At 36.9% G+C, this 27,125-nt stretch overlaps 1 protein-coding gene across 15 annotated transcripts in view; it reads right to left on the minus strand.

The window, feature by feature from the left end:
• The window catches only part of BIRC6 (baculoviral IAP repeat containing 6), a 582,018-nt gene that overhangs the window by 309,586 nt on the left and 245,307 nt on the right, over positions 1-27,125 (minus strand). For 14 of the 15 annotated variants that reach the window (XR_002787222.2, XM_023555261.2, XM_003416066.4 and 11 more), the window contains exons 6-10: positions 26,192-26,274; positions 21,669-21,891; positions 21,428-21,588; positions 19,699-19,757; positions 10,246-11,640 (exon numbers count right to left, since the gene is read on the minus strand). Coding sequence is in view for 14 of the 15 variants with exons in the window: in XM_023555261.2 (XP_023411029.2) it covers positions 10,246-11,640; positions 19,699-19,757; positions 21,428-21,588; positions 21,669-21,891; positions 26,192-26,274 (1,921 nt within the window). In the remaining variant the exon portion in view is untranslated. The remainder of the gene's footprint in view (positions 1-10,245; positions 11,641-19,698; positions 19,758-21,427; positions 21,589-21,668; positions 21,892-26,191; positions 26,275-27,125) is intronic. The other variant, XM_064277234.1, reaches the window with a different exon arrangement.

A 27,125-nucleotide genomic window follows, 5' to 3' on the forward strand; every position in this document is an offset into this window, starting at 1 on the left:
GTCAGCAATGATATCCCTCGTTCCAGGTCCTCTTCTGAATCCAACTTTAATTTCTGGCATTTCTCTGTCGATGTAGTGCTGCAACCAGTTTTGAATTCTATCCAGCAAAATTTTACATGCATGTGTTATTAATGATATTGTCCAATAATTTCCACATTTTGTTGGATCACCTTTCTTTGGAATAGGCATAAATATGCAGTTGGTTGGTCAGGAAGCTTCCTTCCAAATTTCTTGGCACAGACAAGTTAGGATCTCCAGCGTTGCATCCCTTTGTTGAAACATCTCAATTGGTATTCCATCAATTCCTGAAGTCTTTGTTTTCGCCAATGCCTTCAGTGCAGCTTGGACTTCTTCCTTTAATACCATCAGTTCTTGATCACATGCTACCTCCTAAAATGGCTGAACACTGACCAGTTCTTTTTGGTAAGGTGATTCTGTGTATTCCTTCCATCTGTTTTGGTATTTCCTGCATCGTCCAGTATTTTGCCCATAGAATTCCTCAAAGATGCAACTGAAGGCTTGAATTTTTTCTTCAGTTCTTACAGCTTGAGAAATGCCAAGTGTGTTTCTTCCTTTTGGTTTTCTAACCCCAAGTCTATGCACATTTCACTATAATACTTCACTATGTCTTCTTGAGCCATCCTTTGAAATCTTCTGTTCAGCTCTTTTACTTCATTTCGTTCTTTGGCTTTTGCTACTCTACGTTTAAGAGCAAGTTTCAGAGTCTCTTCTGAAATCCATTTTGGTCTTTTCTTTCCTGTCCTTTTAATCTTTTGCTTTATGATGTCATCCCACAACTCGAATGGTTTGGTCATTAGTGTTCAATGTCTGAAATCTATTCTGAAATAGTCTCCAAATTCAGGTGAGACATACTCATGGTCATATTTCAGTTCTTGCATAACTGTCTGAATTTTCTTCAGATTCAACTTAAAGTTGTATGTGAGCAAGTGATGGTCTGTTCCACAGTCATCCCCTGGCCTTGTTCTAAATGATATCAAGCTTCTCCATTGTCTCTTTCCACAAGTGTAGTCAATTTGACTCCTGTGTTTTCTGTCCATTGAGGTCCACGTGTACAGCTGCCCTTATGAAGCCGTTGGTCTTGCAAAATTCTATCATGCAGTCTCTAGTGTTGTTTCTATCTCCAAGGCCGTATTTTCCAACTACCAATCCTTCTTCTTCATTTCCAACTTTCACATTCCAATCGCCAGTAATTTTCAATGTATCTTGATTGCATGTGTGATCAATTTCAGACTGCAGAAGTTGGTAAAGATCTTCTATCTCCTCATCTTTGACATTGATGGTTGGTGTGTATGTTTGAATAGTTGTCTTATTAAGTGGTTTTCCTTGTAGAAGTATGGGTATTATCCTATCACTGACAGCACTGTACTTCAGGATAGATCTTGAAATGTTCTTTTTAACGATGAATGCAACACCATTTCTCTTCAATTTGTCATTCCTGGTATAGCAGACCATATGACTGTCTAATTCAAAATGGCCAAAACCAGTCCATGTCAGCTCACTAATGCCTAGGGTATTGATCTTTATGCATTTCATTTCTGATGATTTCCAATTTTCCTAGATTCATACTTCGTACATTCCATGTTCCTATTTTAATGTATGTTTGCATCTGTTTCTTATCATTTTCAGTCGTGCCACATCAGCAAATGAAGATATGAAAGCTTGACTTCACTCAAGTCTTTAAGATAGACTCTACTTTGAGGAGGCAGCTCTTCCCCAGTCATCTTGAGTGCCTTCCAACCTCAAGGGCTCATCCTCCAGCACTATATCAGACAATGTTCCACTGCTATTCATAAGGTACTCACTGGCTGCTTTTTTTCAGAAGTAGGCCGCCAGGTCCTTCTTCCTAGTCGTCTGAGGAAGCTCAGCTGAATCCTGTCCGCCATGGGTGACCCTGCTAGTATTTGAATACCAGTGGCATAGCTTCCAGCATCACAGCAACACACAAGCCCTCAAAGCACGATAAACTGACTGACATTTGGGGGCATTAGTCATTAAGGAGACGTAAATAAAAACTACCATGAGATGCTAACTCACCTCTGCTAAAATTGCACTTATCAAAAAACCTTAAAACACAAAAGCTAATGAGGGTGTGGGGAGACTGGAACCCTTATCCACTGCTGGTGGTATTATAAAATGGTACAACCACTATGGAAAATGGTATGGTGCTTCCACCAAAAAAATAAATAAATAAATAAATAAATATATATATATATAGAACTACCTTATGATCCAGCAATCCCACTTCTAGGTATATACCCTAGAGATCTAATACTAAAGGTACAATCAGATATATATGATATATGTACACCTATGTTCACTGCAGTAGTATTCACAATAGCAAAAAGATACCAACAACCTAGTGCCTGTCAACGAATGAATGGATAAACAAAATATGGTACATACATACAATGGAATACTATGCAGCCATGAAGAATAATGATGAGCTCTCACAATACTTTATAATATGGATGAACCTGGAGGACATTATGCTGACTGAAATAAGTCAATCACAAAAGGACAAATGCTGTATGGTCGCACTATTATAAAAAGACAAGAATAAGTATACATATTGAAACCAATGATCACTGGTGATTACCAGGGATCAGGGGACAGAGGGAATCTCTCTCTAGATAATAGATACCTCTTATTTCTGGTGATGGGAAATATAACACCAAATGTGGGTGAAGTGTGCACAGCATGACCAAAGTATATGATGTCACTAAGAAGTATGCAAAGAAAAAAGGATGCTTTTGGTAAATGACATGACATATACAACCGTGCAACAACTAAAGAAAAGGAATGCGGTTACATGTGTATGTATGTATGCATACAAGTATATAGATACATATATGTGTGCATATGTGTGCATATATAGGTGTACATGTATCTACATGTAAGCACCCATATATATTCATACATACAATAAAGCACACAAGGGGCACGAATACTTCTTAGACTTAACCACCCTTCACAGGATTCGTTTACAGTGTCTGAAGGCTTAGGACCACAGGGTCATGGAACAACTCAGTCAAGTGGCATAATATAGTATGTAAAGCTTATGTTTTACATCTTAGCTCTGTGAGTAGTGTCTGCAGTCTTAAAATCTTCCAGGTGGCCATCTACAATACAACTATTGGTCTCTACATCTCCGGAGTAAAAGGGAAAGAAGGAAATCAAAGACTCAGAGAAGAAAACTAGTCTACAGGACTAATAATCTATGTGAACCATGATCTCATCTACTCTGAAACCAGAAGAACTAGATATACTCACCATTCTGATCAGGAATATAATAGATGGATACTGATAGAATGAGAGCAAAATGTAGAACAGAACTCAAACTCTTACTGGACTAGTTGAGACTAGAGGACTCCCTGAGACTACTGCCCTGAGATACTTTTTAAACCTTTAACCAAAACTATTCCATGAGGTCATCTTTGAGCTAAATAAAAGACTGGCTCATAAAATGAACAGTTTCATTCATGAGTACTCCTCTCCTTTAAAAAAAGTCACCTATATGAGACCAAATGGTCAACATTTACTCAAAAGCAAAGACGGGAAAGAAAAGGAGGCAACGAAACTAGATTACCGGAGATGGAACGACCAGAATAGAAAAAATGAGAAAGTTGACACACTGTGGAAAATGTAACCAATGTCACTGAACAATTGTATAGAAACTGTTAGATGAGAACCTAATTTGCTGTGTAAACTTTCACAAAACCACTATTTAAAAAAAAAAAAAAACCTGTTGTCTGTCACATCAATTACAACTCATAGCAACCCTATAGGACAGAGCAGAACTGCCTCATATGTTTTTCAAGGAGTGGCTAGTAGATTCGAACTGCTGACCTTTGAGTTAGCAGCCGAGCTCTTACTCGCTGTGCCACCAGGGCTCCAAAATCACAATAAATATTAATTTAAAAAAAAGCAAAAAACGGGTATCACTTTGGGACTTAGTGTTTTAACAATTCATAGTTATGACACCAAAAACACAAGCAGCAAAAGACAAAATAGATAAAATGTGACCTCATAAAAATAAAAAACTTTTGCTCAGTAAAGGACCTGATAAAGTGAAAAGATAACCTATGGACTGGAAAAAAATTTTTTGAGAGCACGTATCTGATAAGAGTTTAATACTCAAAATACACAAAGAATGCCAACAATTTAACAACAAAAAGACAAGCAACCCAATCAATAAACTGGCAAAGAACCTGAATATATATTTCATCAAAGAGGGTATTAAAATGGACAAAAAGCAAATGAAAAGATGCTTAGCATTATTAAAAAAATAGATACAAATCAAAACCCCCTCACCGCAACTAGAATGACATACCGCCTCATCCCTACTAGAATGGCTCTGATCACACAACTAGAAAATAACATGTGTTGGAAAGGATGTGCAAAAACTGGAACCCTCGACTGTTGCTGGTGAGAATACAAAATGGTACAGCCGCTGTGGAAAAGAGTTTGGTGGTTTCTCAAAAAGTTAAACATAAAACTACCAAATTACCCAGCAATTTCACGCCGAGGTATATATCCAAAAGGACTGAAAGCAGTGGCTCAAACAGATGCATGTACAATAATCTTCACTGCAACAGTATTCACAATAGCTAAAAGGTGGAAACAACCTAAATGTCCACCAACAGATGAATGGATAAACAAAATGTGGCTTTGTGTATATACACATGCATGTCTGTGTATGTGTTTAAATATATATATATATATACATCCATACATATACACACACACATATAATGGAATTTTACTCAGTCATAAAGAGAAATGAAGTTCTGATACAAGCTACAACATTGATGAACCTTGAGAACATTGAAATAAGTGAATTAAGTCAGTCCCAGAAGGTTAAATACTATGATCCTACTTATATGAAATAGGCAAATGTATAGAAACTAAAGCTTATTAGTGGTTTCCACGGGTGGCAGGGAGAGTGTAAGGCGAAGTCACTGCTTAGGAGGCACTAAGTTTCTGTTAACGGTGGTGGAATCATCTGGAAGAGGGTAGTTGTGATGATTGTACAACATGATGAACATAATCAATGTCACTGAACTGCACATGTAAAAATTGTTGAATGGGCAAATGTTTTGTTGTGCATATTTTTTACCGATTTTTTCAAATCTAATTTAGTATACTATTAATCCCACTTAAAATTAACTTCAACATTTATTAACTGCAGATTTATTTTTATCAAAAGATTCTCAATGAGAAAAATATATTGCTATTTCAATACATTCAGAAGACACTGTCAGGTCCATTTGATTCACAGTCTGAGGTACTTTTCAAAAATTATCCATCTACTTACGGACTGTCATACATAATTTTAAAACATAACTTTTCTTTACCCTTTATTGTTATTAGTATCATCTTTTCAAATGCATCTTGATCAGCTAAGCCTTGAAGATGAATTGGGAGATAATTTTCAAAGTGGTTAACTTTTCAGGCTTTTTCTTGTTTTTTAAAATCATCTGATTAAATTCCCTGTCACAAGGGATCAAATCCTAGAACTTCTTAGTATTCAAACTCTAAGAATACATCAATCTATTTTACGGCTTAAGTACTATTCAACTCTCAGTTGCCTAAAGCATATCTCATCAAATAATTAAATCCTTACTGTAATTCAGGAAAATGCTAACATCTTATAAAGAAAACTGTGCCCTAGCACCAGACCACCAAGGTTCCAAACCCGGCTACACTTCTTAAAAGACAGATAGCCTGTCCGCAGGCTTAATGTTCTACTGTTTTCATGTTTTAAATCTTTCACATTAAGATTCCAAAGAATTCAATGTAGGAGGCCTCTGCTTTTGCGACAGTCTGGTAGCACGGTATATTTAAGCATTTTGATGACAGACTGCCCAGGTTTGAATGCTGGCTCTGCCATTTATTAGCTCTGTGACATAGGCAAGTTACTTAACCTCTCTTTCCCTCAGTTTCCTTATCCGCAAAACAGAGAAAATAATAGTATATACCTCAGAAGTTGGTGTGATGACTAAAAGAGTAAACAGAGGCAAATCATTTAAAACAATGAACTGGCACATATTTGAGCACATAGCATTTTAATGTTGTTCTAAACTCTTTCAACTGTAATTACAAGTTTTATTACTCTGAAGTTATTCTGCAATGCTCATTTTTTACATTAATCTACTTGGAGTATCATGTTATTTAAAGATTTTTTTGTTAGTCCATCAGATGTATTTCAAGAAACTGATCTGAACCACGACATGTGCCACTGATCTCCTTGGCTAAACTGTTGAAATCTTTTTTAAAGAGCGAACAATTCAGGTAACCCCTATCAAAACTACAGACAGGAAGTACGTATAAATGCTTCTCAAATCACAATTCCTGTCAAATCTTGGTTAGTCACCTTAGCTTCAAATATCTCCCGTCTCTAAATACCCATTAAATCAGGATGATTCATTTGCCTGATACCTAAGGTCAGCAATCTTTTTGAAAAATTGCTTTATCTCCCCAACTTAAAATGTACACTAAGGAAAAAAAACTAGGGGGAAAAAGGTGTACTATGTCTTATTCCCACTATGAGTCTCCCAGTTTGTTGTACTTTAGTGGCCTGCATATTCCTGTGATACTGGAAGCTTTGCCACCAGTATTTTAAATACCAGCAGGGTCACTCTTGGTGGTCAGGTTTCAGCAGAGCTTCCAGACTAAGACAGACTAGGAAGAAGAACCTGGTAGTCTACTTCTGAAAAACCGGCCAGTGAAAACCTTATGAATAGCAGCGGAACACTGTCTGATATAGTGCCAGAAGATGAGCCTCTAAGGTTGGAAGGCACTCAAAGTAGAGTCATCCTTAACGATACGGATGGAGTCAAGCTTTCAGGACCTTCATTTGCTGATGTGGCACAACTCAAAATAAGAAGACATAGCTGCAAATATCCATTAATAATTGGAAGGTGGAATGTACAAAGTATGAATCTAGGAAAATTGGAAGTCATCAAAAAAGAAACAGAACACATACAGACTGATATCCTAGGCTTCAATGAGCTGAAATGGACTGGTATTGGCCATCCTGAATAGCATAATCATATGGTTTACTACGCCAGGAATGACAAATTGAAGAGGAATAGTGTTGTGCTCATCATCAAAAAGAATATTTCAAGATCTATCCTTAAGTGCAATGATGTCAGTGATAGGATAATACCCATACACCTACAAGAAAGGCCAATTAATATGGCTATTATTCAAATTTATGCACTAACCACTAACACAAAAGATGAGGAAATAGATTCTTACCAATTTTTGCAATCTGAAATTAATCAAACACTCAATCAAGATGCACTGATTTGAAAGTTGGAAACAAGAAGGATCAGTAGTTGTTACATGGTCTTGGTGATAGAAACAATGCCAGAGATCACATGATAGAATTTTGTAAGGCCAATGCCTTCTTCATTGCAAATATTTTTTTCAACAACATAAACAGTGACTGTACACGCGGACCTTGACAGGTGGCATATACAAGAATCAAATCAACTACATCTGTGGAAAAAGATTATGGAAAAGCTCAGTATCAACAGTCAGAACAAGGCCAGGGATCGACTGAGGAACAGACCATCACCTGCACACAAGCAAGTTCAAGTTGAAGCTGAAGAAAACTAAAACAAGTCCACAAGAGCCAAAATACTACCTTGAGTACATTCCACCTGAATTTAGATACCGTCTCAAGAATAGATTTGAAGATTTGATGCATTGAAGAACAAAGAGCAAAGATCAGATGAGTTGTGGAATGACATCAAGAACACTATACATGAAGAAAACAAGAGGTCGATAAAGACAGGAAAGAAAGAAAAGACCAAAATGGATGTCGGAAGAGACTCTGAAAGTTGGTCTTGAACGCTGAGTAGCTAAAGTGAAAGGAAGAAATGAAGTAACAGAGCTAAACAAAAGATTTCAAAGAGCGACTCGAGAACAAAGTAAGGTATTATAATGAAATGTGCACAGAAAACCAAAAGAGAAAAACATGCTCAGGTTTCTCAAGCTGAAAAAAACTGAAGAAAAAATTCAAATCTCGAGTTGCAATACTGAAGAAGTCTATGGGCAAAATATTGAATGATGCAGGACGCATAAAAAGCAGATGGAAAGAATACACACAGTCACTGTAACAAAAAAAAAAAACTGGCCAAAGTTCAACCATTTCAGGAGGTAGTATAAGACCAAGAACCAAAGGTACTGAAAGAAGTTCAAGCCGCACTGAAAGCACTGGTGAAAAACAAAAAAACCAAAGGTACTGAAAGAAGTTCAAGCCGCACTGAAAGCACTGGTGAAAAACAAGACTCCAAGAATTCAAGGAACACCAATTGAGATATGTCAACAAAGGGATGCAGGGCTGGAGGTGCTCACTCCTCTATGCCAAGAAATCTGGAAGACAGCTACCTGGCCAACCGACTGGAAGAGATCCATATTTTGTACCCATTTCACAGAAAGGTGATCCAGCAGAATGCAGAATTATCAACAATATCATTAATATCACATGCATCTAAAATTTTGCTTAAGAGCATTCAAAAGCAGTTGCAGCAATACATCCACAAGGAACTGCCAGAAATTCAAGCTGTGTCAGATGGATCTTGGTTGAAAGCAAAGGACACCAGAAAGATGTCTACCTGTGTTTTACTGACTATGCAAAGGCTTTTGACTGTATAGATCATAAGAAATTATGGATACCATTGCAAAGAATGGGAATTCCAGAACACTTAATTGTGCTCATGAGGAACCTGAACATAGACCAACAGGCAGTGGTTCTAACAGAGCAAGTGGGTAGTACACGGTTTAAAATCAAGAAAGATGTGCATCACAGTTGCATCTTTTCACCATACTTATTCAATCTGTATGCTGAGCAAATAATCCAAAAAGCTGGACTAGAAGAGGAAGAATGTGGAATCAGGACTGGTGGAAGATTCATGAAGATCAAAGACTATAGCCTTCAGTGTGGATTACGCCTCAACATAAAGTAAACAAAAATTCTCACAACTGGACCAATAAGCAACATCACAATAAACGCACGAAGTTTTGACACTAGCAAGGATTTCATTTTACTTGGGTCTATAATCAATGCCCATGGAAGCAGCAGTCAGTAAATCAAATGACATACTACATTGGGCAAATCTGCTGCAAAAGATCTCTTCAAAGGGTTCAAAAGCAAAGATGTCACTTTGATGACTAAGGTGCGCCTGACCTGAGCCGTGATATTTTCAATCACCTCATATGCATGTGAAAAGTGGACAATGAATAAGGAAAACCGAGGAAGAATTGACGCCTTTGAATTATGACGTTGGCGAAAAATACTAAATATACCACGGACTGCCAGAAGAACGAACTTGTCTGTCTTGGAGGACATACAGCCAGAGTGCTCCTTGGAAATAAGCCCTTTGTTTCATGTACTTTGAACATGTTCTCAAGAGGGACCAGTCCCTGGAGAAGGACATCGTGTTTAGTAACGTAGAGGGTCAGCGTAAAAGAGAAAGAGATACACTGACACAGCGACTGCAACAATGGGCTCAAACATAACAACGACTGTGAGGACGGCACAGGACTGGGCAGTATTTCATTCTGCTATACACGGAGTTGCTATGAGTTGGAACCCACTCGACAGCACCTAACAACAACAACAACATGTCTTATATAGTGCCTCAGATGTTGCAAAACTGATTCACTACCAGGCAAAGGTTTGAAGTAAATCAGATTAAAAATATATTTTTTATTTGGCAAAACTAATAATTATTTGCTAGGTATTTTTATTTCAAAAGCAAGTAAGAACCAGTATCTGTGCCAGAAACTTTACATACACTATCTCACTGAATTCTAACAAGCTTGGAAACAAGCCCTCTTATCCTAGTTTATAAACAAAGAAACATAGGTTTACTGAGTTTAAAGTAACTTGCCCAAGGTCACAAATTTGAGCAGATGCAAAATCAGGACTCACAGAAAGAAAAAAAGGTTATTTTCTTGAGGTTAAAGCAGAGTAGATACTTTCTGAGAGACTTATTAACTTATTTACAATTAGAATTCTTATCTAGGGCAGTAGAAAAAAGCTTTAAAAAAACAGTACAAAGATTTACCACTTCATTATAGAAAAATCAACTCTCCATCTACATGAATCTAAGATTCATACTAGCTTTGCACATAAGAATTGCTATATATGTAGGTTTAGTCATTTTCTATGTTAAAGATTTATAGAAGAATGAAATCAAACAAACAGCTTACCTTTGGTGCATGCACACAGCCTGTCTGTGCCCGAGCAATATATGACGGAAACAAACATGTCCTGCTCCTCAGTGCCCTCCTTTTTGGGAGGTTCCACTTTGGCCAAAATTTCAAAGTTTGAAAGATCTAATATTTTTACATATCCTCCCTGAGTGGTTATTACCAGGTGTCCAAGGGTTGAAATATCAGACTTTTTTTCTCTCTCATTACCATTCTTTGAGGTTAACTGCATTTCCTCAACAGGTTCCTCACAGTCATCCTCTCTATTATCCAATATATCTGGTGGAAGCAAAATGAGTGAGGTAATTGTATCCTGGGGATCTTTGATATGTTGGATTTTTATTGGCTCCTCTTCTAAAGTCACTATCCGAGTGGCGTAATTCATTTTATAAAGTACTAAATATCCACCACTAACATTCCTGTGCTCATGCTGAATTGTTAAAGGAGTCTGTACATCTGCTGGTGATTCTTGTTGGATTACACTAATATTTGCACCATTCACTGCAGCAAGATTTGATTCCAGCTCACCTTTCCGTCTATTACATAGAGCAGAGTTTAATTTATTTAAATTATTCAGGGCCTCTACTTGATTTATTGCACTCATGGATTCAATAGGGCATGTCCGCAGTCCTACCAACAAATGAATTCCATCAGCACAAGGAGTTATTGAGTCTATACAAAGATTCTCCTCCTCTGCAAACTTTGGCAGCCTCAAGCACTGAACCAAAGTCCCAGGCTTGGGCAACACAGAGTTCCACTTGTCAGAATCTGGAGAGGTAAGGTTGGCTGCTGCATCTGCAAACTGCTGAATGTAAGTCACAGGAGGGTCCTGCAACAACAACTGCTCCTGACTATCCAGCTCCATCTCAATAATCTGCGGCACTGTAAAACCATCATCATGCAAACCTTTACTCATAATATTGTTCATCTGTGAAAAGATTTTTCCTGCTTTCTCATCAGATTCCTTGATGCTATAAAGTAGCAAAATGGGTAAAGTCCTCCTTACCAGGGGAGAATTTAGTTCTGAATTTGTACAGGATTCATTGTCAGTTGACCCTTGTTCAGATATACTTTCACCCTGAGTTCGGCTTAAACCATCCAGTGACCTGTGAGAATTACTACTAATGGGAGAGGTAGCAGGAGATTTATATGTTAATAAACCTCCAGCTAACAAACATGGAAAGGGAATGTTGTGTTGTTCCTGGTGCTTTTCCTTCATCTTTTCGCTCTTACAGTTTGTTAAGCAAGGATTTGCCCCAAGTTCTTCAAGATCCTTAACAGTATCTTCAAGCACATTTGCAACAATCTCCCACTGAAGTTTTTCTGGCTGCTGGAGAATGCTCAGCGCTGTTATATCAAGACTCACTTCCAAGGCTTCCTTCTGTGATGTATGCCCTTTGAAAAGGACCAACATTCATTAGATACAGCCTTGTAAATACAAATCAAAACCTCTGGTTTAATGTTTTCATTAATCTTCTTTTCTACTCATCCAGTCAGTACATTATGATTATAAAAATGGAAATTTTTAAATAATTTTAAGGAAATGCAATCAAATCTGAAATAAACCCACTCAGAAAAACGATACAAGTATTTAAGGGACTCAAAATTATTTTCAACTCAGAATTTACTCTCCTGAAAATTTCTAAACAATCCTTTTTGAAAAAATTGAGGTTAAAAAATAAGGACATTATTTATTCATTACTTTAATATTGAAAGTAGTAAGATTTATGCTTTTCAATTCTAAATCAAAAAGACACTTGATATTATACATGTATGTGTCAATTATGCATCTTGCAGATTATCCATGAAAAACTACTTAAATTTCAATATCCTCTTTTCAACCACTTAGAAGGGGTCACGGCACTTTCTCCTCCCTCCGACCCCACTATGATAAGGACAGAGTAAAACTGCCCCATGCGGTTTCCAGGACCAGCTGGTGGATTCCAACTGCTGATCTGCTGGTTATCAGCCAAACACTTAACCACTGTGCCACCAGGACCCACAATACCATATTTATGTATGGGCCAATTATGTACCTTGAAGGTTTCCCATGAAAAATTATTTTAAATCTCAAACCCTCTCTTCAACCATTTAGAAGGGGTCATAGTACCATCTCTCCCTCCCACCCCACTATGATATCAGTTGATTGTCATAGTATGCAATTTAATTCTGAGTTTAGAAAAAAGGAAAATACACATAAATATATGACAGTTAAAAGACTGCACATGACATAGCCAAATGAAAAAGCTGCCAAACTTTGCAATTTTAAAATGAAATATAATTTTCTAGAAGAATAAAGTAGGAGGACTCACACTACCTGATCTCAGAACCTACTATACAGCTACAGTAGTCAAAATAGCCTGGTACTGTTACGGTGACAGATACTTTGATAAATGCAACAGAACTGAGAACCCAGATGTAAATCCATTCACCTATGGTTACCTGATCTTCGACAAAGGCCCAAAGTTCATCAAATGGGGAAAAAGACAGTCTTTTTAAGAAATGGTGCTGGCAAAACTGGATGTCCATCTGCATAAAAATTAAACAGGACCCATACTTCACACGATATACAAAAACTAATTTAAAATGGATCAAAGACCTAAACATAAAACCAAAAACTATAAAGATCAGAAGAAAAAACAGCATCAACGCTAAAGGCCCTTAGATGCGGCATTAACAGGATACAAACCATAACTAACAAAACACAAACTCCAGAAGATAAGCTAGATAACTGGGATCTTCGAACATTAAACACTTATGCTCATGAAAAGACTTCACCAAAGAGTAAAAAGGGAACCTACAGACTGGGAAAAAAAATTTGGGTATGACAAATCCGACAAAGGTCTAATCTAAAAAATTTAGAGGAAAATCCAATACCTCTACAACAAAAAGACAAATAATTAAAAAATGATCAAAGGAAATGAACAGACACTTCAACAAAGAAGATATTCAAGTGGCTAGCAGACACATAAGGAAATGCTTGCAATCAATAGCCGTTAGAGAGATGCATCCCAAAGCCATAATGAAATACCATCTCACCCCAGCATTACTAGCACTAATCAAAAAAATGTTGGAGAGGCTGCAGGGAAACTGAAACTCTTATGCACTGCAGGTGGGAATGCAAAATGGTACAACCATTTTGGAAAACGATATGGCACTTTCTTAGAATACTAGAAATAGAAATACCATATGATCCAGCAATCCCACTCCTAGAAATACATCCTAGAGAAATAAGAGCCATCACACAATGCATACCCATATTCATTGCAGCACTGTTCACAACAGCAAAAAGATGGAAACAACCTGGATGTCCATCAACACATGAAGGGATAAACAAACTATGGGACATCTATATGATGGAGTACTATGCAACGATAAAGAACAATGATGAATCTGCGAAGCATCTCACGACATGGATGACTCAGGAGGGCATTATGCTGACTGAAATAAGTCAATCACAAAAGGACAAATATTGTATGAGATAACTACTATAAAAACTCATGAAAAGGTTTACACACAAAAAGAAAAAATCTTTGATGTTTACGAGGGAGGGGAAGGATAGGGATGGAAAAACACTATACAGGCAATAGATGAGTGGTAATTCTGGTGAAGGGTAAGACAGTACACAAAGCTAGGGAAGCCAGCACAACTTGTACAAGACAAGATAATGGAAGCATGGAAGACACATCCAAACTCCCTAAGGGATGGAATTACTAGGCTGAGGGCTGTGGGAACCATGGTCACGGGCAACATCTAGCTCAACTGACATAACACTGTTTATAAAGAAAATGTTCTACATTCTACTTTGGTGAGTAGTGTCTGGAATCTTAAAGGCCTATGAGTGGCCATCTAAGATACTCCACTGATCACACACTATCAGGAGCAAGGGAGAATGAAGAAAATTAAAGATACAAGGGAAAAGACTAGACCAAAGGACTAATGGACCACAACTATCATAGCCTCCACCAGTCTGAGCCCAGTACAACTAGATGGTGCCAGCTACTATACCACCAATTGCTCTGACAGGGATCACAATACAGAGTCCCAGACAGAGCTGAAGAAAAATGTAGAACAAAATTTCAACTCACAAAAAAAGACCGGACTTACTGGCCTGACAGAGACTGGAGAAACCTGGAGCGTATCGCCCCCAGACACTCTTTTAGCTCAGTAATGAAGTCACTACTGAGGTTCACCCTTCAGCCAAAGATTAGGCCTGAGGTTCACCCTTCAGCCAAAGATTAGGCCTGAGGTTCACCCTTCAGCCAAAGATTAGGCCATAAAACAACATTGAGAAGGGAGAGTGTTCACATGTCATGAGGTCAGTAACCAATGTTACAAAACAATATGTGTACTAATCGTTTAATGAGAAGCTAGTTCTGTAAACCTTCATTTGAAATACAATAAAAAAACTTTGACTATGAATATAAAAAAAAAGAAATACAAATTTCTTCCATATCACCTTCTAATTTTCAGTTCATATGTACCAAACATTCCTCTCAGTTTGCTTAAAGTATATTACATTATATTATCCTTTGTTGACCTTCTCTTCATGCTGTTCCATTACAAATACTACAAAAGACATTCCTCAGTCTCAACCCTCTAAACATTGACCTGTGTCTACACAAAAGTTTGCAATAGACATCAGTCAACCCTCAAGTCAAGCATAATCTCTTGACACTGGACTAAAATCTCTTTCAATCAATCTGTTTCTTTCTCCCTAATACAAACTTTTTATCATTCAGTAAACAACATTATTAGCAACAACTATGTAAAGATCACTCTCAGTAATTTGTGGAAATAAAAAATAATTAGAATATCTTTAAAATATTAGAAGGAAGAACACAAAAGAGTAAAGGAAATAAATATAAAATAATTCAAGGCTTGACAGCTGTCCAAGTGAAGGAATAAACAGCAGAAGTTCATGGGACATCAAACACTTAAGGTATAAAAAAAAACTGAAAGCTTATTAATTACTTTATTCATGAACCATGATTTCTTCAGCTTGTTCACTGACAGCTGTATCTAGAATTTCCCATATTCTAGGGATAATGTTCTCATTTCACAGAAGTTACTACTATCCTCTAAAACTGAAACCTCTTCCAGCTAAGCACCAGCAAAGTATAAACAACTTAACTGTACCAATGAAGCTATTCATTTATTTAAACATTCATTTGGCTATGTCACATGAAGCCTTTTAAACTATCATATATTTATGTCTATTTTCTCTATTTTACTAATTTATATTGGAAATTGAAGGCTGACAGTGAACTATCTCTATAAAACATAGTACTCCACAATAACCCTCAGGATGCTCATCTGTTTACTGGACTCAACGGACAAATGTTTTGTTTTTTTTTTTTAAGTTATGTTTGCACACTGCCAACAAAAAAGCCATTTTAGTCAATGTATACATTATAGAAATTTATGTATATTGTTACCACACATTTAAGACAATAGTCAAAATAAATGACATGTAGGGTGAGACGGTTCTTTAAATAGGAAAATATAACAAATCTCATTTATTACTCTGCTTTTTTTCAATTACCTATTTAATCAATATCGAGGAAACAGCATACACTATATATTCTACTTTAGAAGAATGGCAGAGCACATTAATAACTATGTCAAATCCCGCAGTAAGAAAACCTATTATCTTTAATTATCTCAGAGTTTCTCAAACCCACTGGATCACAAAATAATTTTTTACACAACAAACCTACCAATATCTGCAGTATATTCCTCACATAATCATTTTGAGAAACTTGTCAATTCTGCTTGCTTAGGCAGTGTCAATCCCAGAGCTTCTGCCAGCCAAACTTCCTGAGCAATTAGGTATTATCTAAAAACACTTTTCTAAAATCTTATCAAACTTCAGTTCACATCTTATTCAATCTCTTCCCAAAATACTTCACACCTCTCATAAGAAGCAATGTATCTTAATTCTGATTTGTAGTTCAAAACCCAAATTTTTCTCTCCGATATCATCTAGACACTTTCCAAAGGCATAACCTTCAACTGAAAAACAGATGAAAAGCCTCTTAGTCTCCACTCAGACCATATTTACTTCATGAGAATCACCTAATGCTGGCAGAAGTTTTGAAATAGCCATCTATGCCTTCTTAGATATTTCAGGAAGAGAACACAAACTTCATTCATACCAGATATACATATGGTGCTACACAAACCTCCAGAAACTCACCAATAGTGTTTCAATGTAACAGAATTAGTTTGGAAGATATATACCCATTGCTATCAAGTCAATTCCAACTCACATCAACCCTGTAGGAAAGAGAACTATCCCATAGGGTTTCCAAGGAGTGGCAGGTGGATTCGAACTGCAGACCTTTCAGATAGTAGCCAAGCTCTTAGCCACTGCCCTACCAGGGCTCCCCTCACACCCCCACCCCCACCCCCACCCCCCAGTGCCGTGGAGAAGATATATATTACACTATGAATGTGTAAACTACTTATAAATCCTCAAAGGAGGCAATTGAAAATTTCAACTGGAAATATTCCTGTATCCTTCACAAGAACAACACTCTCACCCTCAAATGAGGTGCCAAATATAGGGTCAAGAAAAATATACGGAAATTTTCTAGACACTAGGAAGTGATCAGAGCTGTAGTAGCTGAAGAGAATGTGAAAGATCAAAACAGAGCATAAATGAGAAAGATAGAAGTAGAAAAAGTTTAAGGAAATAAACCAAAAACAGTTATTACAATTATAAACCTACCTACTGAGATTCTTAGACCCAGAGAAAAGAACAAAGCTATAGCATGCAAAGGAGAGGTTATAGTTAGAATCAAACAATTTAAGAGCACAAAAAGGAATCTGAAGGAGTATTTGATTCAAACACTTTGCATAGGAGGAACTGAAACCCAAAGATAATAGTTATTTAGAAGACTAAAAACTTTAACCAGGTCCCCAATGACCAGTTTATTATCCTGCATCAAATTAAGAAAATGTAATAGCAATCCTTTTTTCCCCCCCAAAAAGGGCAACAAAGTGAGGAAAGACTAAATAGATAAAATAAAACAAATGCAATCAATTCTTTATGTTTCTAGAGCTAATTATGCATATGTAGATTATTCAGGGAGTTTTCCTGTCATTTTATTGGTTTTTTTCATTGCTAAGAACACCTTTAACACACAAAAAGCTTGAGTTTAATCCAAAATCAGTCTAGTATTCTATTTAGTGGTTTTACAAACTCTTTCATGCCAAATTAGACAGTAGAGAGCACTTACAACTCTACACTAACTACAACTTTGGACACTGTACTATACAAAATCACGTACGGGGCAGTGGACCAGCAGACAGCTACAGTTGGCTTGCCAACCAATGGGGCGAGAGAGCTGAGAGCCTTCAAGCAGGCTTGATGGCAGAGTGAGGTGCCTTTAGGCACTTGTCCACAGAGCTAAAGAGCTCTGTAACACTTGCCTGAGTGAGGGGCCACACCAAGGGCCAAGAGAGAGAGGCCTGCCTGCGGGCACGTGTGAGAAGCTGTCTTGATCAAATATGACCCTTCTAGCAATAGTCTTGTAACTCCCACAAAAGAATTAGGAGGGACTATGCAAATCAGGTGCTTGTGGCCCACCAAGGGGATTGGACAGTTTTGTTAATGCAAATAAGGTATAACCCTGGCCGGGGTGCAACCATGCAAATTAGGTACATGGAATCCTTGTAGTAGACTCGTCAGTTTTGCCCTCCCACTAGGCTTAAAGGGAGCCAATCCCAGGGGCCAGAGAGGCAGCCTCACCACCATCAAGAAGAGCCAGGAGCGGAGCACATCTTTTGGACTCTGGGTCCTTCTAGACCCAGGGACAGAGAGAGCTGTTTAACACTGACGACAACATGAGACGATAGAGGCACAGGACCAGCAGGCAGCTACAGTGAGCTTGTCAATCCATGGGGCGAAAGAGCTGAGAGCCTTCAAGCAGGCTTGATGGCAGAGTGAGGTGCCTTTAGGCATTTGTCAACAGAGCTAAAGAGCTGTGTAACACTTGCCTGAGTGAGGGGCCACACCAAGGGCCAAGAGAGAGAGGCCTGCCTGCAGGCACGGGTGAGAAGAAGCTGTCTTGATCAAAGAACTGAATCCTAAGTCGTTCCTGTTACTTCCAAGTTGATCCTAATCCTAAACTGTAACCTGTTACACTTCCCTAGTAAACCCCATAACCCTGAGTATGGTGAGTTCTCTGTGGCCCTGCAATGAACCAATCAGAGAAGCACAGAGTGCCATAGGAGGGAGAGCTGGTATGAGAATTGTTAAAAAGATTGGAGAGCGGAGGCAGATCTGACCTCTACCTCATAGGAATCAGCCTTGGGCTGATGTTGATCTTGATTTTCTATCCTTCCCCTGAAGTTAGATGAGGTCTAAAGCCATGCCATTTTTACATTAGGATTCTTCTGAAGCAATAAGTCATAAATGTCCTTACCATGGCATTCGATTAAAAAAAAAAAAAAAAGCCACAATTTAATAACACTACTTTTTAAAAATACTACTTCCCAGGTACTCTGCTCAGTGCTCTACATATTTCTACTACAAGATTCCCTATATATTAGGAAATAAAATCAGAATGTGATAAATGACAGAGATAAAATTTGAATTCTAACACAGTAAAAATTATTTTAAGATGCACTCTTAGCTTTCACTATAAAATAACTACATTGAAACATGTCGCACCGTCCTTTGTCTTACTGTTTCATCGACAAATGAGTAAGGAAGCACTTCCTTGATGTCTGAATGTCTATGACTTTATACTTTAAAATTTATTCTCTATTCACTTGTTTTCTTTGGAGAATAAAGAGTCTCAATATAAATTGCTTTAATTAAACAACAGAATACATTATACAAATAAACTAAACATATTTTAAAGAGCTTAATGTCAACTTCCCAACATCTGTGACAAAGACTTAGTACAACTGTCACTTAAAATTCTTTTGTCTCAAATGAGTTCCATTTAAGTATGGAACACTAGATACATACAACTAATTCAAGAACTCTGATAACACAATATTTAAATTTTTGGTGTTACTGAAAATTTAGAGTGTATATTATCTAAGAAATTGGAATTAAGCAATATTTTAGAATTAAATGGTTATTTTACATTAACCAAGAAATTTCAAATGAAGTGATACTTTAGTGTTGATTAAATAATCATAACCAGTTGCTGCTGAGTCGACTTCTACTAGCAGCCACATGTGTCAGAACAGAACTGTGCTCTGTAGGGTGTCCAGTGGCTGATTTTTCAGAAGCAGATCACCAGGCCTTTCTTCCAAGAAGCCTCTCAGTAGGCTCAAACCTTCAACCCTTCACATAGTTGCCAAGTGCATTAACTGTTTGCACCACCCAGGGACTCCAGTGATTAAACAGGTAGTTGGAGAAAAGCCAGTGCCTTACCTAAAACTGTATAAATCAAGAGATTTAAAATATATTATCTGACATTTTTTACATACCTGTCACAGAATCTGATCTGGAATGCTCTTCACTGTCCGAATCCTCTAGTAAGTCATCACTTAAATCAAAACACAAAGTAACAAATAATTTGAATTAAAAAAAAAAAGTATACCTAATACAAGATAGCAAAGAAAAAAGGACAGTGTTACAACAAACACTGCTAAGTATCTCAAACATAAAGCATCATACAAAACTACTAAAAGAGAAATAATTACCAGCTCCAGGTCCTAATGATTAACAATGCTGATAATGAACCACCTAAATCATTAAATAAATGTCTGCCTCAAACAGAGTATGGGAACCTCTAAGATTCTATAATCACATTTGCAGGGATGTAAAGATCCTTAGATCTCACTAGGGATAGTTTGGGTAACTAAGAATACACAAGAGAGCAGCAGCTAATAAAATCAAGCATAAACTTCCAGTACAAAAATTTTATGAACTATATTCTATTACTGAATTCAGACAGTTATCCTAAAACCATATTAAATAGAAGTATATTCAATTACTGAATTCAGAACAGTTATCCTTAAACCAAGTTAGTTACGTATGTATGCATATAAGGGCATGTGTTCACACACACATGCAGGTCAGTTTTGCTGTTTTGTTTGTTTGTTTGTTTGTGAAAGGCTGTTGAAGAACTTCTTGACATGCAGGAAAACTATTACAACCCATAAGTTATAAGTCAGAACAAGACAATAGTGCCTCCTGCGCTCTTCATTCAGGTGGCCAAGAAATTGCCACCCTCCCTCTCTGCATCCAGAGATGCACTCTCTCCACTGCTAGCAGACAAGAAAAAGGATATAATTAAAGACACTCTAGAACAGTATTTGTCTCTGCCTGTATTCTACTCACTAGCATGTCTACAGAGGTTTTTTAAATTGTGATAACCTAAATTATGAAAGCAAAAAATGTATTTTGCATAAAGGTACTTTTCCCCCTTTTGAAACAAGATACTGTACTTAAATCTGAAGTGCATGGGCATTTATAATGCTATTTTATATATAATGCAATTCTTAAAACACTAACAATTAAAATGTTTGGGGGAGAAAATTTTCACTTAGATGCTACTGACAAAGTTTCTGTGATTTGGTTTGGTTATTTCATATGATAATAACTGTCCATAAACCAAGGTGCTCTAATTTAAAATAGCAAAAAGAATGTAAAAAAGTTTAATATCATCTGATAATTAGCCTCAAATATTCAAACACTTATTGGCTGCTTAAAGATAAATACTAAGGCATCTGGAAAAATAAAGACCAAAAGGAAATATTAATTAATTGGAAATTATCCAGAATGGAGAAATCTAAACCAAGGGAACACAATAGGTTTCATGTACAGAAGGGCTTTTACATTAAGAAAAACAACGAAGTAGTACCAAGCCATACTGAGATTAAAAAAAAAATGCTAGTTTAAAGAAGGAATTCAGATGTCTTGAAATGAAGTTACAAAGATGGCAGTCAAATCATCACCTTAACCAGAAAAGAAAGCTTTTCTCAAGGTCTTACTCGCATAGGGATGAAAAATAAAGTATATTTTACAGAATATGGCATTTCTGGATGAAAACTTGTCCTCAAGAATCACACAACTCCTTCAGATTTCTAACCAATCATTTCTTCTCTGATATCTCAACCTACTAATTTTTCTGCCATCTTAATTAAAATATGAAAATATAAAATACAGAAACAGAAGTAATTCTAAAAAAAGTGCTAAAACAAATTCACATACCTATCTCCTTCCAATTTGGGTATATCTGAGCAACTGGAGGAGTCTTCCAGCCATGCCAAAGTTGGTCTCCTTGAATCAATTCCTGAGCTTGGTTCTCCCGATAGGATAAGCTGTTGCACAATTACTGGATCATATGCATTAATTTCAAACTTTAAGTGCACCTAAACAAACGAAAAGTCTAAGTTTACAACTAATTTTGTTTTTCCAATAACTAATCTGTTCCTTCAAAATTAATATATACCTTCATAAGTTTGGAAACGTCCCATATGCAGATCTTTCCTCTTTTAGTTGCAGCAGCTAGAAAATGAGGGCAGCTCCCCGACCCAAAGCAAGATATTCTGTCAGTTCCGTCTGCACAAGGAAACTGGGCAGGACTTGTTGCAAGAGTCACTGACAACGGCACATTCTGTGTATGCTCGCCTTTCACAAACGGGCAGTTTGGGGAATGTCTCTCATGTTCAGACCTTTACACACATTAAGGAAGGAAAAGTTTATCAAACAACAACGCAACACACTCTGTACAAGAAAACACAACTCCAACATCAACATCTTTTTTTTTTTTTAAGTAGTTACTTGAATTTAAAGGATTCTTTTAAGACTAAAAAAACAAAACCCTCATAGCGACCCTATGGGACAGACTAGAACTGCTGCCTAGGGTTTCCAAGGAACAGCTGATGGATTCAAACTGCCAACCTTTTGGTTAGCAACTACTGCGCCACCAGGGTTTCACTTAAAGACTAATTATACCAAATCACTGAATTTTTTCAAGACCACTCTAACATTTTCAACCACTCACTTTCACAGCAGTTATTATTCACTTTAATTATGAATAAAACCAGCCTCAGATGAAACTGAGAAATAAATGCTGTAGTATAATTTATGCTACATTAACACACTGGTTCCCTACAACTTTGAATGACTAACTACATTGTTTCACTTTAAAATTCTCCATATGTGTCAGTGACCACCAACTACATATAGCAGAAATTCAATAAATGTTACTCATATCACAAAATGGGAACCCTGGTGCCTTAGTGGTTAAGAGCTACAACTGCTAACCAAAAGGTCAGCAGTCTGAATCCACCAGGCACTCCTTGGAAACGCTATGAGGCAGTTCTACTCCTCCTATAGGGTCGCTATGAGTCAGAGTTGACTCGACGGCACAGCGTTTGGTTTTTTATCGCAAAATAAAGTGATCTCTAGGGTATGGGTAAAATGACATACATTAAGAACAAAGAAACGTACTTATACATTCACTGTGGAACCCAGCCAGACAAACTCTAAACAAAATTTCTTTTCAAATTACCTTAAAAAGATAAAGCTCGCAAACTGCACACTACTTCTTTCAAATAAATGCTTACCAAGCAAAAAGAAATTTTAAAGTAGTCTACTAGAAAACATTAAAATTTTAAGGAAAAATAAAGTACTAGGACATCAGATTTAGGCTAGTATAATGATTTTTCTCAAATGTTAAAACCAGGGTCAACTTTAACATTTAAAAATTATCTGCCCAATTATGTGACTCCTTTATTTCTTTCTAATTACTCTTTTTTTTACTTTGGCTGTAATTTATAAGGCATTATATGAAATGTCAGGACCCTGCTATCAAAAAATAACTTTTTTATACCCATTTTTGTACTTCCATGGCAAAGAAAGGGAATGAAAAGAAAACTTTACTCATAAAGCATGTTATTCCTTAGGATGTACATATTTCTATTTACACACAAAAAAAACCTAACCCACTGTCACTGAGTCTATCTGGGCTCATGGCGATCCTATGTATGCGTAGAGGAGAACTACGTCCCATAGGGTTTTCAAGGCTATGATGTTTCAGAAGCATATCATCAGGCCTTTCTTCTGAGGTGCCTCCAGGTGAACTCAATTCACCAACCTTTCAGTTAGTAGCTGACTGCTTAACTGTTCGCACCATCCAGAGACTTACCTATATCCACACATAAATCCTAGACCATTTGTACCATGCAGATGTCATACATACATTCTTTTACATGGCATCCTCAAGCACATGACATTTGGAGTTTCCCTCTGAACTAAATCCTTCCCCTTTGCATCTCTTTCCTGAGCTTTAACTTTTTAATAAAAATTTCCTATACACATGACTATACAAAGCCAAAGACCTATTTCAACCCCAAAACCTCCTATCCCACCTCTAGATAACCACTATCTTGAGGTTTAAAATATTTTTCATAATTTTAAATGCACTTATATACACAGGGAAAATATCGGGGTTTTTATTTCAAATCAACAGTATCATTATATGAATCATTCTACAACTGCTTTCTTAATGCAATAAATATGTGAAAGCTATTGATGGTATTAAAAAAATGTAACTGGTTCATTTCTTTTAATTGCTGAATCACAGTTTTTCAGTGCCGTTATCATCCTTTTTATGCCACCTTGCATACAAGAGCAATTAATTCCCTGAAGGAGGTAAGTAGAAGTGGAATTGCTAGGTAATAGAATACGCCCATTTTTTTTTTTAATTCAATCTCCCTCTAAATTAATTCTACCCACTTTCACCACCAAAATATGAGAGTTCCATTTTCCCCTCAAAGAGTCCAAGTGTTCTTCAGTCTTCATTCTTTTCTGCCTTACAGATTCAGAAAGTGCCCATGCTCACCTCTCAAGCTCCCATCAATCCCTTCTCTCCTAGCCACAGGAAGCACTATCCCCAGGCCTTCAGAGACCTCACCAACTGATTGAGATATCCTGAATCCTGCGACAAGGATGAAGTAGAATTTCTGAACCCCTGACCATGCCAGGGCTGCCATGGGAAAGATGAGATTTTTTAAGCAGCCCAATGTAGAAATTTCAATCGATTTGACACAGTGGCTGCAATAACGGGCTCAAACATAACAGCAATTGTAAGGATGGTACAGGACCGGGCAGTGTTTCATTCTGTTGTACACAGGGTTGCTATGAGTCAGAACCAACTCAACAGCACCTAACAACAACAATGACCCATAGAAAGCCATTTATTAATGAAGTTGTATTCTCTAACATCATTACAGAAGGCCCAATTTTTCAAGTATGGGTTAAATAACTTTCTGACGACTGGCCTAGAAACTAAAAAATATATATTAAGATGATTTCTATATACATAAAGATAGTTTCTACAGGGAAAGACAATTCTAAACAGAACCTTGTCCTAAATTGGAAATTGCTCATATCCCAACCCCAGTGTTCAGACACATGACCAGCTTAAATTTTTTATATGTATTTTTCACTGTAACTAGAATCCAAATGTAGAGTTCACTCACGTCCTTAGGATTGCATTAGTAATAAATGCCTAATGTTGACCATCAGCAACACTGAGTTTCCTTTTCATTATTCACTTCCATTTTTTTAAGCAAGAACAATACTTATAAATCATATAATAAAAGAAAATTAAGTTTTTAAAAAATGTACATTCCAATAAGCTTCAGTAATTTCATCTTATTCACATCAGCTGATGAACATTCTGGATTTCAAATTAATTTTAGTATAAAATAAGCATTAGATTTTAAAAACAAATTAATTTTATAAAAATTGATTTTTTACTGTTCTTCTCCAACAACAAGGATACCTATAAATCTATCAAAAACTAAAGCTGTTCAATCTACCTTTTCTATCACTTCCATGTACTAAAGAAAAAAATAACTAATATAATCATAGAAATCAGATGGTGGCAAGAAGAGGAGTGGTGGAAAGAATAGAGTACTAGGATGGTTTACCATAACACAGAGGTTGAGAGTACAAATTCTAAAGCCATACTCCTAGGATTCAAATTCTGGCTCCATCATTCACTAGCCATGTGACCTTCAACTAATTTTATTTTCTCATGCTAAAACTAGATAATTCTAATCTCATAAAGTAACTGTAAGGATTAAATGGCAGAATATTCATTCTCAGTTTCCTCCTTGGAAACAAAGACGATATTCGCATCTATTTTATAGGGTTTATGTGAGAATTACATAAATCAAACTACATAAAGTACTCAGCATGGTATCTGGTATAAAGTACTATATAAATATTTGCTATTATTATTACTATTTCTATCAACAGGGCCCCATACTATGTATTTATAACAATGAGGTTTGAATATTACAATCTTTAAAAGTTCACACAGTAAAATTCAAAGACACCACCCCCATCCCCCCAAAAATAAAAACCCCACTGCTGTCGAGTCAATTCTAACTCATAGCAATCCCACAGGATTTCCGAGGCCGTAAATCTCTACAGAAGCAGACCGCCTATCTTTCTCCGGAAGAGCCGCTGGTGGCTTTGAACTGCTGACCTTTCGGTTAGCGGTCTGTCGCTTTAACCACTGTGGCACCCGGGGTCCTTAAAGACACCACAGACCCCTAAAATTATTTCAAAAGTAAAAATTTAGATCACAAAGCCCTCCTCCGTACAGTCCCTATTGACAGCCTGCCCTTAACAGACTAAGATTAAACTGGTGAAGTTAGTCATGCTTTAGTTCATTTTACCATAGCCTTCAGGTTTTCAGTCAGAGCCTGGCTGTATTCTTTGGCACTTCTCTTCATGTACAGATTTTGGAAATTCATGGCCCTTAGAGACAAGGTATGCTAAGTGATGTGACAGAGTACAGACAGCCAGCACTACCTCCCTATTTTAGAGCAAAGGCAGAAAACACAGGTGGCAAGAAAGCAAGAATAGTATTATATCTAGATCAGACGAGTAAAATTTGGAAGAGCACTTACACGGCTAACTTAGCCTATTATGTCCAGAGAAAACAATACTTACCAAGGTTCATCAGTAGGTTCCCAACAAACAAGGCATACACTACATGTGAAACACATGGCTCTATCATCTCCAGATGACGCAGGCTGCAAAATTATAAGAAAAAAAAAAAAAAAAAGGAGGCAGAAACCAGTAATCAATATTAAAATAGATTTTCAACAAAACTCTTTTTAAAAGAAGTTCATAATTTTAGGTAAATTTCTATATTGAGGGCAAAATACCAGCCTATATTATTAGATTCCAACAAGACACTAAAACTACAGGTGTTTATGAACTGGCTTCTCTATTTGAAAAGTTATATTTAATCAGAACAAGACCACTAAATCAAACATGCAGGCACACACGATCCCTGAACTAGCATTTTCTAATTGCACTACTAAAGTATTTTAAATGTAGTTAAGTGAATGAAGAGGAATAGCCTAACCAGTTTATCATTAAGAACTGAATCCCACACAATACGATTTACTCAAGAAAGAGCAAGTAAAAAGAAACTAGTGAGCCTAATTAAGGTAAGATACTTAGGACACAGGGAACAAAATGCTCGATACACACACACACGCACGCACACAGAGACATGTGTCACTTAACATCCACGTTAAGATACATTCTGTGAAATAGGTCATTATGTGATTTGGATGTTTCATGAATAACATACGAATCACAGGTTACAGGCAGTTCCTGGGTTATAACGTCCGACAATCCATAGTTATGAACTAACCTTGTGAAGTCTATTATATAAAAAATTTGTGGTACATACAATGGTACGTAATAACAAACAGGTGCTACTCTGAAGGAAACCCTGCTGGCGTAGTGGTTAAGTGCTACGGCTGCTAACCAAAGGGTCAGCAGTTTGAATCCACCAGGCGCTCCTTGGAAACTCTATGGGGCAGTTCTACTCTGTCCTATAGGGTCGCTATGAGTCAGAATCAACTCGACG

The sequence above is a fragment of the Loxodonta africana genome, chromosome 26 (genome assembly GCF_030014295.1).
Source record: "Loxodonta africana isolate mLoxAfr1 chromosome 26, mLoxAfr1.hap2, whole genome shotgun sequence".
NCBI classification, from domain to species: domain Eukaryota; kingdom Metazoa; phylum Chordata; class Mammalia; order Proboscidea; family Elephantidae; genus Loxodonta; species Loxodonta africana.